The 12,971-nt window shown below is 49.0% G+C and overlaps 1 protein-coding gene across 1 annotated transcript in view; it reads left to right on the top strand.

Annotated features, from left to right (window-relative positions):
• adkb (adenosine kinase b) overlaps positions 1 to 12,971 on the top strand; it is an 81,601-nt gene that overhangs the window by 29,130 nt on the left and 39,500 nt on the right. Inside the window, 5 exon segments of the mRNA XM_067245264.1 lie at positions 20 to 67; positions 70 to 129; positions 131 to 142; positions 144 to 196; positions 2,180 to 2,288. Of these exon segments, the coding sequence (XP_067101365.1) occupies positions 20 to 67; positions 70 to 129; positions 131 to 142; positions 144 to 196; positions 2,180 to 2,288 (282 nt within the window).

The following is a 12,971-nucleotide window of genomic DNA, read 5'->3' as shown; positions in this document are numbered from 1 at the left end:
CTCCCCCTCTCCTCTCCAGTGGATGATCCAGGAGCCCCACAAGGTGGCCACATTCTTCGGCTGCATTGGGGACACGACAGCTTCGGGGAGATCCTGAAGCAGAAAGCAGAGGAGGCCCACGTGGACGCCCCACTACTACGAGCCAGAGCGCCGAGCCAACCGGCACCTGCGCAGCCTGCATCACCGGGGACAACAGGTAGCAAGGCCAGCCAATCAGCGGGGACGGAGGGGCGGGGGGGAGGGGACACTGAGTTTTTTTTATTTTTTTATCTGTGAGAGGATATCAGCTGGAGGGTGTAAAGTTGCAGACGCGGTAAAGGGAAAGTCCTAGTTGAAATCATCTCAGAAGGACAAAGGGGACAGCTTCCGTGTGTTCCTCCACCAGGCCATCTCTCGCTCGTTGCCGCCCTTGTGAGCTGTCACCCATCTTCTAATCTGGCGTCCAGGCCCCCCCCCCCCCACACACACACACACAACACACACCTCCCCTCACACCTGTCAACCCGCCGGCTTGTGAGGACTTCTCTTCCTCTCTCGCTAGCATCATCACCACCATGTCGGAGACAGCAGAGGTCATAACCTCCCCTTGCCCCCTCACCACACACTCATAGAGACTAAGACGGGTATGAGTAACACACACACACACACACACACACGGGCCGCTGCACCACTAGGGGCTTGGTGTGGATCAATAAGGCCTTCACTAAACTCCACTCACTCTGGCCCATCATCCCCAGCTACTGGAGGTGTCAGTTAGCAGCTAGCCTGCCCGGTCGCCCCGGAGCCAGTCCCTGTGAATGGTCTTAGTGGAGCTTGTTTGATGTGGGCACTGACACATGAAAAGGTCAGCCGCTGGGCTTCAGGAGAAGGGGGGGGAAGAGGAGGGGGAGGACGGGGAGGGTAATATTTCTTACAGGTGTTTTAACAGCCAGCTCAGGAGGGCAGGGGAAAGGTCGCTGGCAGGGCCAGATTGGAAGGGAGATGATGGCTTTGAAGGGTTTGAGGCAGTGTGACACAGCCCAGGGGCTCTGATTAGCGAGTGTGACACAGCCCAGGGGCTCTGATTAGCGAGTGTGACACAGCCCAGGGGCTCTGATTAGCGAGTGTCTTCCAGGAACCGGGCCGCACCTTTTCATTTCGGACACTTTCTGGAGTTCTGGTAATGCTAAGTGATGTTGACGATGCCATTCAATGCCTGTTTCGTTGTTTTTTCCCTGCGCGCTCTGGATATTTAGTTACTATTAATATCGGCCTAGCCTTCTAAAGCTCGATTACGGTGTTAGCTTTTACTGTTAGCTTAAATGTTAGCCTACCTTACTTTCCGTCTCTCTTTTATTTTATTTTTACCCTCCATCCATTTGTAGCCTGAGTGGCCCATCCTGTCCATCAGACCTGGTAGGTAATGACACTCGTTGTAGCTGTCATAGCTGAACTGACCCAGCAGTCCATTACCACGATCCAGGTGGAACACAATTCCAAACAGCCTTCATTTTCATAGCCATCACCAAGGCCCCAGCCTGCCTATAGCTAGCATGCTGCTCATCTTTGACGCTAATGACGATGAATAGGTTTTTTCTCAGCTAAGCAAAGTGAGAATGGACCCTTCCTTATCGCGTATTCCTGAAATCTGCGGTTGGCTAACTCCCAAAGTTTCCATTTTGGAGTTTGTGCTCGTTTGTGTTTGGATGGCCGTTCGTAGTGGAGTCAGGCCGCATGGGAACTGACAAGCGAACATGTTCATGTAAGATCATCTGTTCTCTCTACAGTCCCCTTGCGTCCTTGACTGGAGAGCTCATTTTGGTAATGCATGCCTGTTGTTCCTCACCCTCAGTTAATAATGGCCCATTTCCAGAGATGATAATGGGACATGTTTGAGGTGGCTCCACGCTAGCCATAAAATCCCCTCCGCCGGTTTAATCTCCCGCTCGCAAGGGCCGTCTGTGTGGGACGATAACCAATTTTTTCTTTCTTTTTTTTTTTTTTATAAAGTCGGGAACAAAAACCACTGTGACTTTATTTCACCTTGGCCCCAGACGTTCCCAGAAAAGCCATTATCATCCTCTTATATCGTGAGAGAACAAAGGAAAGTCTGCCGCTGGTGTTTTTAGGGATGTTTTTGGAGGCAAAATTAAGATGGATGATAAGCGAGTGGGAAGATTTATGGGCTCTGTCTCTGCAGGTCCCTCGTCGCTAACCTGGCAGCAGCAAACTGCTACAAAAAGGAAAACCACCTGGACCTGGGCAGCAACTGGGAACTGGTGGAGAAAGCCAAGGTCTATTATATTGCGGTAAGTGAGATACTTGTACATTCAAATGACTGTTTCCCCCCCAACTCCTTTGCCAGAGGAGGACAAAATGTTAAGAGGCTTTATTCAGGAAACGCCTTGGCGAGCCTACCACAATTGTCAATATGCTCATTCATCTTTTGTGGGGGCGAATTGAGCTGATGTTACCTATTGAGACAACTGCTGCTCGATTCTCCTGTTTGCTTTTTGTGTGACGGCATCGCACAATGTGAAATTGTTACACATGTAATGGATTCATTCCCGCTCTTTTTTTTACGAGGCGACATGCCAACAGGTGCTGCCAAAGTGTGAAAATTGATTATATGAGTTCATATCTACCCCTACCCTTTACAGACACATGCATACACAGATATATATATATACACACCCACACACAACCACCAAAGTAACGTATAAACTCAGACTCGGTGTGGAAAGGCTAGCCATGCTCATGTTTCACTGTTTGGGATTACGTTTAATTCTGGCGGATCAAGCAAGTCTCTGATCTCCAGTCACAATGATAGCCCTGAAATCTCCCCACATTCCTGCTCTCTAAACAGTTCACTATCAACATAAATCAGTGTTGCAGCCTGAGCCAGCATCCTCTCTCGTGCTGCACTCTCCATCTCCAACGCTCCAGGTCACATAGTGGCCCAGGCCTCCTAGTTCACTGTAGCGGTTCTCAACTTTGGACTCTTTTGTAATTAGCCACTCAGTTATAGAAACAAACGAACACTGCCCTCCACCCCCCTACGCCCTCTAAAAAAACTAAACAATTCATTGTCGGTGCAAAAGAGCAGTTCATTCAGTCATCCACAGTTTGTGTGGTCTCGTTTTTTCTCCTCTGCTTCCTATTAGCAAACACGGCACATCCGCTGCAAAACTGGCAGTTGGGTTTTGCCCACATCCAACATGTCATGTCATGTAGACGGACAAGCTTCTGTGGGATTGGAGTGGGTGTGGGTGTGTGGGGGGGGGTTAGGGCAGGTGGATGGACAAGAGGGCCTCACTGTCGAATGTTTGTTTGTCAACGCTCGGAATCTCAACGCTCGGAATCTCAGCGCTCGGAATCTCAGCGCTCGCCAGCGTGCGTCCCTCTCAGGTCCGCTTTGTCAAAACAGGGGGGATCGCTTTGCTTTATTAGAGTCTCTTTCCCACTCACAGAGTACTTAGCCAGATACACGGACACAGCCATTTGCACTTAATACTGTGTGGCGTGTCTAGCCCACTGTTCAGTAAGGCCTCCTCTCTCCATTAACCTTGTCGAGAGCACTCAGACATATTTACCCAATTTACAGCCAGATTGCATACCCTTCCTCTCTGTCCTCTCTCTCTCTCTCTCTCTCTCTCTCTCTCCCTCCCCCCCCCCCTCTCTTTCTCTGGCCTACTCTGCCATGTATTAATGTGCTTTGTTGATTTTCATTAAACGACTGTTCGGTGGTATGCACGGTCTTGTATCGCTCTAATCTGTAAATCAGGTTACTGAGCTGTGTGTGTGTGTGTGTGTGTGTGTGTGCAAGTGCCAGTGTTCCTATACGTGCGTGTGCTCACATGCACGCGCTCTGCAGGTGTGTGCATGGACGTGTGTGTGTGCACGCTAGCATGTGCGTGTGTGTTAAAGAGGTGATTGATGATTCTTGGCAGAGGCTCTCAAGGTGCCTGCTACTATGTGGTGTGATTGGATGAAAACAGAATTATTAGAGGGCTCACACAGCCAATTTGGCTGCTCCAGCAGCGGAGGCAGCAGCTCCAGTGTTAGCAGCAGTACTGGAGGCAGCAGTACTGGAGGCAGCAGTACTAGAGGCAGCAGTACTGGAGGCAGCAGTACTGGAGGCAAACACAGAGTCAGCGGAGGCAGCAGCTCCAGTGTTAGCAGCAGTACTGGAGGCAGCAGTACTGGAGGCAGCAGTACTGGAGGCAGACACAGAGACGGCGGAGGCTGCAGCTCCAGTGTTTGCAGCAGTACTGGAGGCAGCAGTACTGGAGGCAGACACAGAGGCAGCGGAGGCAGCAGCTCCAGTGTTAGCAGCAGTAATGGAGGCAGCAGTACTGGAGGCAGACACAGAGGCAGCGGAGGCAGCAGCTCCAGTGTTTGCAGCAGTACTGGAGGCAGCAGTACTGGAGGCAGACACAGAGGCGGCGGAGGCAGCACTCCTATTCCTCACAAAGGGAGAATGTTGAACTCCTGCCAAATGTTTGGTGGCAGGCTGTTGCTAGGAAATCTGGGTCCTTAGGCAAATCATTGCACAAAGAGCAATAACAAAAGTGAGGAGGGGAGAGGGGGGGGGGGTTAGAGAGAGTGGGCTAAATGGAGGTAGGCAGAGGATAGGTCTCTTTGAATACCAACGGTGGTGCAGTGTTGTTTACAGTGTGTGTGTGTCTCTCTGTGTGTGTGTGTTTTCTTCCTGAGCAGCATCAGAAATGGAGGGCTGATGTATTGTGTTGAAGAAGCTTTGCCGGAGAGATGACTGACTCTAATTGGAGGGGGTGATGTGTGTGTGTTAGCCCCCCCCCCCTCTCTTTCTCCCCCCCCCCCACCCACACACACACACCCTCTCCGCCTCCCTCCCTCACTTCATCCCCCTCTGTGGACATTATCTCGCTCACCCTCCCTCTTGCCCCCCCCCCCCCCCCACCCCTTCCTCTCTCCCCCTATACCCCCACCCCCCTCGTTCTCACTCTCTCTATCTGCTCTCTCTCAATCCACACTACACGGACCCACACAAACACACTTATACACACACAACAATCTGCAGCATACCACTGGCTTGTTTTTCTGACCATTGAGCGCTTTGCCCTGTAATTTGATCTCTGCTGCTTGATGTCTCCTCCATGATGCCATGTGGAATGAACGTCTGCCTGTCCTGCTCTCCGTAACCCGTCTGAAAAACACACCACTCTTCCTGTGAAGACATAAGCATTCTCAGCTTAGATCTCTGTATTATTATTATTTATATTTTTTTTATTTTTTGGTCATGCAGAAAGTCAGTAGAATAGAAACAGGGAAAAGGACAACTATGTGAAACAATTGACTGTGAAAAGGCCTGTTAATGACTGGGCGCAGATGGTCTGAAATAACCCAAGGATATAGGAGACACTCACCCCTGCCAAGCTGTCTGGTATGGAGAGCTCACCCAATGAGAGATTAGCCACACCACTGTTAGGTCACACACTCCTTCCCAGCTATGGATCCTGTCCATCTTCGTCTCCAAGCCAACCCCCCCCCCCCCTCCCCTTCTCCCCCCCCTGCAGGCATTAGCCTAGCGGCTAGCCACACCCTGGCTAAATGGCCGTTGGAGCACTCCACACTGGGAATGTATTGCTCCACACTGTTAACACGAGCACATTGCAGATCTCTTTAATTGGCAGTTGTTTTTCTGCCCTCACTGCAGGGGGAAACGGTGTCGAGCTTCAGTCACTGTAGCGTAATATGCAAGGAGGGGGAGAACAAGAGGAGGGGGAGAGGGGAGGGTGGGGGGGGGGGGGAGAGGGGAGGGTGGGCGACGAGAGGGGGGGCGCAACACTAGCTGGCACCACAAGCAGCACATCAGACTGCTACGCCCCAGAGTGGCACACACACACACACGCACACACACACAGAACTTGCTCCGCCCAGACAGCCCCTGCAATTTTGCAGCCAAAAAAGCGAAGGGAGAGGCTCTCTCCACACACACACACACACACACACACACACACACACACACACACAACTAACTGACACCTCATCAGCCAGCCAAAGGGCTGATTAGCACAGAGGTGACTGCGGCTGCCTTTCTGTCCTCCCAGCTCACAGGACCACACTGTCCTCACGCTGACCTTGAGCCACTGAGCCCCTCTCCTCCTCTCCACCTCCCTCCTCTCCTCTCCTCCTCCCTTCTCCTCCTCTCCTCTCATCCTCCCTTCTCCTTTCCTGCTCCCTCCTCTCCTCTTCTCCTCCTCCTTCTCCTCCTCTCCTCTTATCCTCCCTCCTCCTCTCCTCATATTCTCCCTCCTCTCTTCTCATCCTCCCTTCTTTCCTCCTCTCCTCTCATCCTCCCTTCTCTCCTTTCATCCTCTCCTCCCTCCCTCCCCCTCTCCTCTCCTCTCCTCTCTGTACTGCACCACTCCACACTGCCCCTGTCCTTTCCCATAGTCATGGAGGGATCACGAGGCAAATCGCAGGCAGAGGAGAAACAGAGGGAGAGGAGAGGGGGGAAAACTGGCAGGCTCTCTCTTTGTCTGCAGGCGATCGGTTACAGTCTTGGTTGCCGATGAAATTTAATCCCCACCGCATTTACATGCCAAGTTTGACTTCTGGCAAGCCTTATTAAATAGATTTGTAAATGCATTTCATCTTGATTAGAATCCATCCTCCAGGGATCAACATTTTTTCGCCTTGCCTGTTTTTCGTTTTTTTCTTCTTCTAGATGGCTGATATTAAATGTGAGAACCGACCCCTATAGTGTTATATCTGACAGGTTTTGGGAGCGGGGTGGTGGGGGGTGATTCTGTCGAGGGGACAAAGGAAGTTCTCTGCCAATTCCCGTCCATCAGCAGCCCCGCTCTTCCTTCCTGCCTGCCTCGGCCTCCGGAGGTCATGTTTGTGGGATGGAAGCCACCATGATGTGTCTTCCCTTTATTACTCTGACACACTCTCCCTCCCCAACCTTGTCTTTTGTGTGAAACAATGTCATTTCAAATCGGGCCTAATCAGATGGCATTTTATAATTGCCAACAAGCATCTGATGGAAATGAACTCATAATTGTTCAATTACAAGCCTACTGGATCTTATTTATTAGTTTTTTTGTCTCCCTTCCTCTCCCCTCACTGCAATTATATGATTTCAATCCTAAGCAATCAAGTGATAAGGGTTAGGCGTTTAGCGTTTGCTGTCACTATGTGATTCTCTTGCATGTTAAACATGCATCACCATGGCTGGTTTGAGAGAGGGCTGTATATGGAGGTGCACCTGCCTAATTGAGCTGTAATGAGCTGTCAAGAGTTCAGCCTGGTCATTGGCTCTCAGCGGGTTGCCATGGGCCAGTGGGAGGCCAGATGCTGGCCTATGGACATGCCCTTTAGGTGGGGAATCCAGAGAAAGCCCTCTCAAGTAGATGTATGGGGTTTAGGTCAGGGTGGGGTGGAGAGGAGAGAGAGTGTCTAGATGATCAGGTTCTGTTGGTCATGTTAGAACTTGGTGCTCTGTATTTCCTTACATTTATTAGCGTGATTTACTGTTGCATGAATGCAGTGAGCTTTGGAACAGCACAGTTTCTGGAACCCGGGATTGTTTATATGATCTTAAAATCCACACTTTTATGGAGGAAAGCACTATGGCTCGATTTCTCACTTGACAATGAATACTATTCTTTTTGTAATGGGTTTGTAGTTTGTGAAGTTTTTGTTGGGTAAACAATCCACGCTGGCGGAGGTCTGCTCTGCTATTTCAGGACTTCCAAGTCAGAGCTTCCTAATTTGAACAACGTTACGACCAGAAATAATTGCTTTAATCCATCGTGTCTTGAGTAATTGCCTCTGGTGTGAGCTTCGGTCGTTTGGCTGCCGTCCAGTCCCCAAGTCCATATTACTCCACCAGCCCGCTGGAACTTTCTCCTTTTACACCCACGTTACCTTGTAAAAACAGGTTCTCGGTTTCAGATGGGAAAACACCATGTCTTCTCTCTTAACTTTGGATATGCAGCCCTGGAAATGGTTTATTTTCTTCTGTGCCGGGCTCTAAGGGGGATGAATAGTTCAGGCTGAATAATATTCTACCTTGCATCATCTTGTCCCAATTCACTGCGGCGTCAAAAGCAACTGTGTCCGAGTTAGAAAGCGACAAAAAGTATCTCATTCAGTATCAACAAGGCAAGACAACCGCTCTTGTCAGCGATGAAAATTGATTGAATTGTCACGGTAATTATTTGTCAAGTAATGTCGGACAGAAAATGAACAGTCGCCTAGCTGCTTGCAAAACGCTTCTGATGGCCGTGCGTTGATATGCTCGTTGGGGAGCCAGGAGAGACGCTCCGCTGGGTGAATAACGCTGATTAACATTCAGGTTCAGAATCCACGGGCGCTTTTACAGCAGAGTGAGTCTCCTGGGTCCAGATACTGAGTAGAGTTAAGTGTCAGACTTTATTACATCATTACAACGCAGGACCTGAGTGAATAGCTCGGGAATATTATCCACATGTAGGCCCGCTACGATAGCTGCTAGGCTAGCGTGCTGGCGAGTTGGGAAGTTGGGGAACCTTCTTTGCTTCTTTCGTGAAGTCAGGTGTCTGAGCGGTGAGGGAGTCGGACTAGTAATCCGAAGGTTGCCAGTTCGATTCCCGGTCATGCCAACTGACATTGTGTCCTTGTGCAAGGCACTTCACCTTACTTGCCTCGGGGGGAATGTCCCTGTACTTACTGTAAGTCGCTCTGGATAAGAGCGTCTGCTAAATGACTAAATGTAAATGTAAATGTGATGACTCTTCGCCACACATGCTTGTCTCTGCGAGGCAGATGCCGGACAGCACAATTGTTTCCTTCTGCATTTTTCCTTTTATGCGGCGGTAATTTGTTTATAGGCCACTCTAAGCCCGCTTCTCGCTTCACTCTGCCCGTTTGGCTGCAGTCCACTCCAAACCGCCAGTGTTTCTCCTCAGTCAAGGTAGATGAATCACTGTCAGGCGGGAGAAAGTCCAACTGTGTAGTGATTTGAGGATCGTTTATTCATCAAAGTGCAGTCTGACAAATGTGAAGGAAATGTATTTTGTGGACCAAACTTCCAAGTATTACAGAGTCGTAAGAAACTAGGGGCAGCGCATGCTGCGGAAAAGTGTTTATTTTTCGTATGTCGGCTCCACTCAGATATGGTGTACTGACCTTATCTATTGTCTCTCAAGTGGATATTGTAAGCAGCTTTCGGAGCGTTATAGAGACTTAGCCGTTGGTGCTGCTGCTACTCTGGTGGAACATTTTGACTTCTGGCAAGTGTCACATTTTCAGCAGCACATTAAATCTCTTAACCCAGTTCAGTGCCCCCCCCCCAGCCCCTCCCCTCCAACCCCCCTCCTTCCTCTCTGGTCCGCCATGCTAACAAGCAGGCTGTGATTTATTTTTCATGTGTTGCATTGTTAGCGACCACCATTTATTTAATTATATATCTATCTATTTTATTTTTTCCGGGGATCAGAAGTGTTGTGCCTGTGGCTAGCCTGGTGCCCGGGGGCCCGGGGCAGGGCTGGTTCCCCGGGGGCAGGACCGGAGACCCAGCTACAGCAGCTGCAGCCTCTAGACCTGCCTCCAGCTCCAGCCAGACAGGCCACGGACACTTTCATTAGCATGCCCATCTTTATTGGCCGGCTTGAATGTCACACACAGCGTGCCCAGTCGTCTAATGCTGTTCCTGGCCAATGGGGGACTCTCCCTGCAATTACTGATAGAGCAGGCGCGCTCCAATCCGGGGACGGCGCCAGGCCCGGAGCTCCAAAGTGCCAAATGATTGTCCTCCGTAAAATAAAAAGCAGACATCTTCTTTTTGATGTCGTGTGCTGTGCGTGCTTCAGTTTCAAACGCCGCGGAGCAATCACATTTGAAAGCATTTTGTGCTCCAACATAACAGGATAGGGGACCAATCAAAACAATAACTGTGGTTCCTTTTGACAAAGCCCTTGGCTTTTGTCAGAAGATGTAAGCTGACTCATCCACACAAGAAGGGCATGCATCCCTGGGAGCAAGGGGCGAGAAACGATGATGAATCTCCTGCTCTGTGCTCTCTCTCCCCCTCACTCGCCCCTCTCTCCCCCTCTCTCGCCCCTCTCTCCGCCGAGGCTGTGTGGATTAATTACAGGACCAGTAGCTAGTTTACTTACATACATTTATTAATCCAATGAATAATAATGTTTGCAGCTGCGGTACGATTCTCTTTACTCTGGATTTTATGCGGCCGCATTGCCTGGAAAATAATGCATTGATTATTTTTCATCAAAAAGGGAAAAAAGAAAAATATACCTTCGCCAACGGAGAAATAACATGCCTTTCACTCCTAATTGGTTTGTTTATCTTGAGCAACAGACTCTGGGTTTGTTTGGACTCTGGCTGGCATCCACGTGTGTGTGTGTGTGTGTGTGAGTGTGTGAGTGTGTGTGTGTGTGTGTGTGTGTGGTAGGAGGTGTCTGTTCTGCTCCCGCTATGATTACTCACCTTAGGAGCACTGCTGCAGGAGCAAGGTTGATGTTCCCCTGCATAGACATCAGCCTGTCATTCTGCCTGCTTATGTGACATCATTTGCCAAGACAGATTTGTTACAGGAAAAATAAATTCTGGCCTAAAAAGGGATTTGATTTAAGGACAGGGGGCTTGTGTAGTGTGTGTGTGTGTGTGTGGGGGTGGGGGGGGCAGTGGGGGGGGTAGGGGGGTGGGTGGACGTGTGTGCCTGAAGAGAATTCGCCACTCAGAAGGTGAGGTTTGGATCTAAACAAGCTGCCAACATGAGATGGATTCTGGCTTTATGTATAATTGATATATGTTCTGCTGTAGGTGTCAGCTCCAGAGAGGAAGACCCAGATCAGGAAGCCATTTCTCTTCACCAAGGCTGCCGTCATTTACAATGTCTCTGCCCCCGTTTTCTCCGGCTTATCTTTTCAGCTCAGGAAGTCTGCAAAAAATTATTGTTTGCTTTGAAGTCATTTTTAAGGAAGTTTTAAAAGAGCTTCCTGTTCCAGCTCCTATTAGAACCAGGTTTAGGACAGTCTCCCATCTGTTGACGGTACATCCTGAGTTATCGGCATGAACCATCTCTCTTGTCATCCGCTGCATTCATACTGGCTATAGGAGACTCCAGCACCTCCTGAAAGCGGCGTAAAAGGATTAATGCACTACTTATCCTTTGGAAATAATGCCCTTTATTGAGCGGATTTGACACTGTTGAGGCTAATGATGACATTGAACGGAGCCCGAATACTTAATGGTGTATTATCCCATGTCATGAAGTAGGAAGGGGGCTATTTGCATTCCTCTAGTTCGAACACTATTGATTTCAGGCATTTTGTTGTTTTACCTTAGCAGCAAGTCCAAAGACAAGCCCTCCTCAATCATTTAGACCCCTGAGCTGACGACCATCTCTGCGTGGAGAGAGAAAATAATGTCATGCTGTCTCCTTCTTTGTGACATGATAATATTTCACCCTCGGAGCAGGGATAAGGGAAAAGTGAAGTACATGAAACCCAATACGGCAGCCCCACCTCTTAGGAGTCACACAGAGGGTGACATTAATGTGGCTTTGTCCAGTGACTTTGATGGTGACTGATCAGCATTGGCCCAGTCACACATCTATTAGTGTTCAGTACAACTCGTTCTTCACAGGCTTTACTGTTCTGATTAACACGAGAGCGCAAGAGGAAGGGAACAAAAAAAACAGAAAGAACCTTTTGTACACTGCCATTTCCCTTTCATGGAACATAATTGTTGTGAAAAGCAGGTTTTCATACTGTATTTTATCCACGGGAATCCATTCTTTCCTCCTAAAAATGGCTTGATTCATGTTATTTATTTTTTCCCTGCATCCCCTCCTCTCATCCACTCTTGTCCATGAATGCTGCTGGTTGGGCCGACTGGAAAGTAAACAGGATATGTCACTGCATGGGGTCTTCTTTCCTACCATGCTGGGGGAATTTAAATCAAGCTAAAATGATTGTAATTCACTGGAGGACAGTCTCCTTGAACCTTTAACATGATTTGATTATAAAAAGGTTAAGGGAAGTTAAACAACAGTAATAATAAATCTGTCACAATTTTAATAAGATGTGCCATTTTGTACTGGATATTATTACTCCGTGGGAGTTAGGTGCTGCTGTTGGGGCCATCCAAGAAAGGCTGCAGGTTCCTTTGTGGTAAATTGCTGTTACCTTTACTGTATTATGTATTTCTCATTTTTATCTAAGGTTGACAAGATAGCGACCTTATCAATCATGGCTGCTCCCTCCTCTCTCAAGGCCGCCTCGTGTTCTGCGTTCTAAGGGCCGTCTCAGTTGAGGAACGTAATGGGACTGTTACATGAACATTTCCACTGATGCCCCCCTTGGCTTTTAATGAGTTGATAACGCCTCAATTATGGAGCCAGTCCTCATTTTCTGATTTCCATCCCCGGCACACTCAAAGGAAACTACAAATGAGGATTTTAAACCGTGCCTTCCCCAGAAATCTTGTCTGTAGTTCCTGTGTGTGTGTGTGAGAGGACACAGGGAGATGAACAGATCAGATTAGATGCAGTAGGTGCAAGCGCAGTCCTGGCCGCGTGTGTGCAGAATGTGATTTAGTTGTGAGTCTGGAGACAGACCCAGGGGCTGCCATGGCGATGTGATGGGTGGAGGGACAGAGTGACCGTGACAGCTAGGGTTGCCAATTTTGTCACCATGAAATACGGCACAAAAGGTTGCCTGCCACAGCAGTGCTGGTATGGTTCTGTGTGAACATACAGCTTAAAGCCATTTGTCATTATGATAGCTAATTGACGAATTGGCGCGTTTACTTAACGTATACCGATGCTCGTGAGGGTGGGCTGTGATTGGACAATGACGGGTGTCGGTGATCATTGTCAAGTGTTGTGATCAGCGCTGCTGCTGTTATTGTGTCAGTCAGTGGTTAGATCAGCATAGCAGTCAATAAACAGGACAAGGGAGGTCGGGTATGGGACAAATCAATTAGGCCCAATATAA

Source organism: Osmerus mordax, chromosome 10 (genome assembly GCF_038355195.1).
Source record: "Osmerus mordax isolate fOsmMor3 chromosome 10, fOsmMor3.pri, whole genome shotgun sequence".
In the NCBI taxonomy this organism is placed as follows: Eukaryota; Metazoa; Chordata; class Actinopteri; order Osmeriformes; family Osmeridae; genus Osmerus; species Osmerus mordax.
The sequence above is the reverse complement of the archived record's forward strand: the minus strand, read 5'-3'. Positions and strand labels throughout refer to the sequence as shown.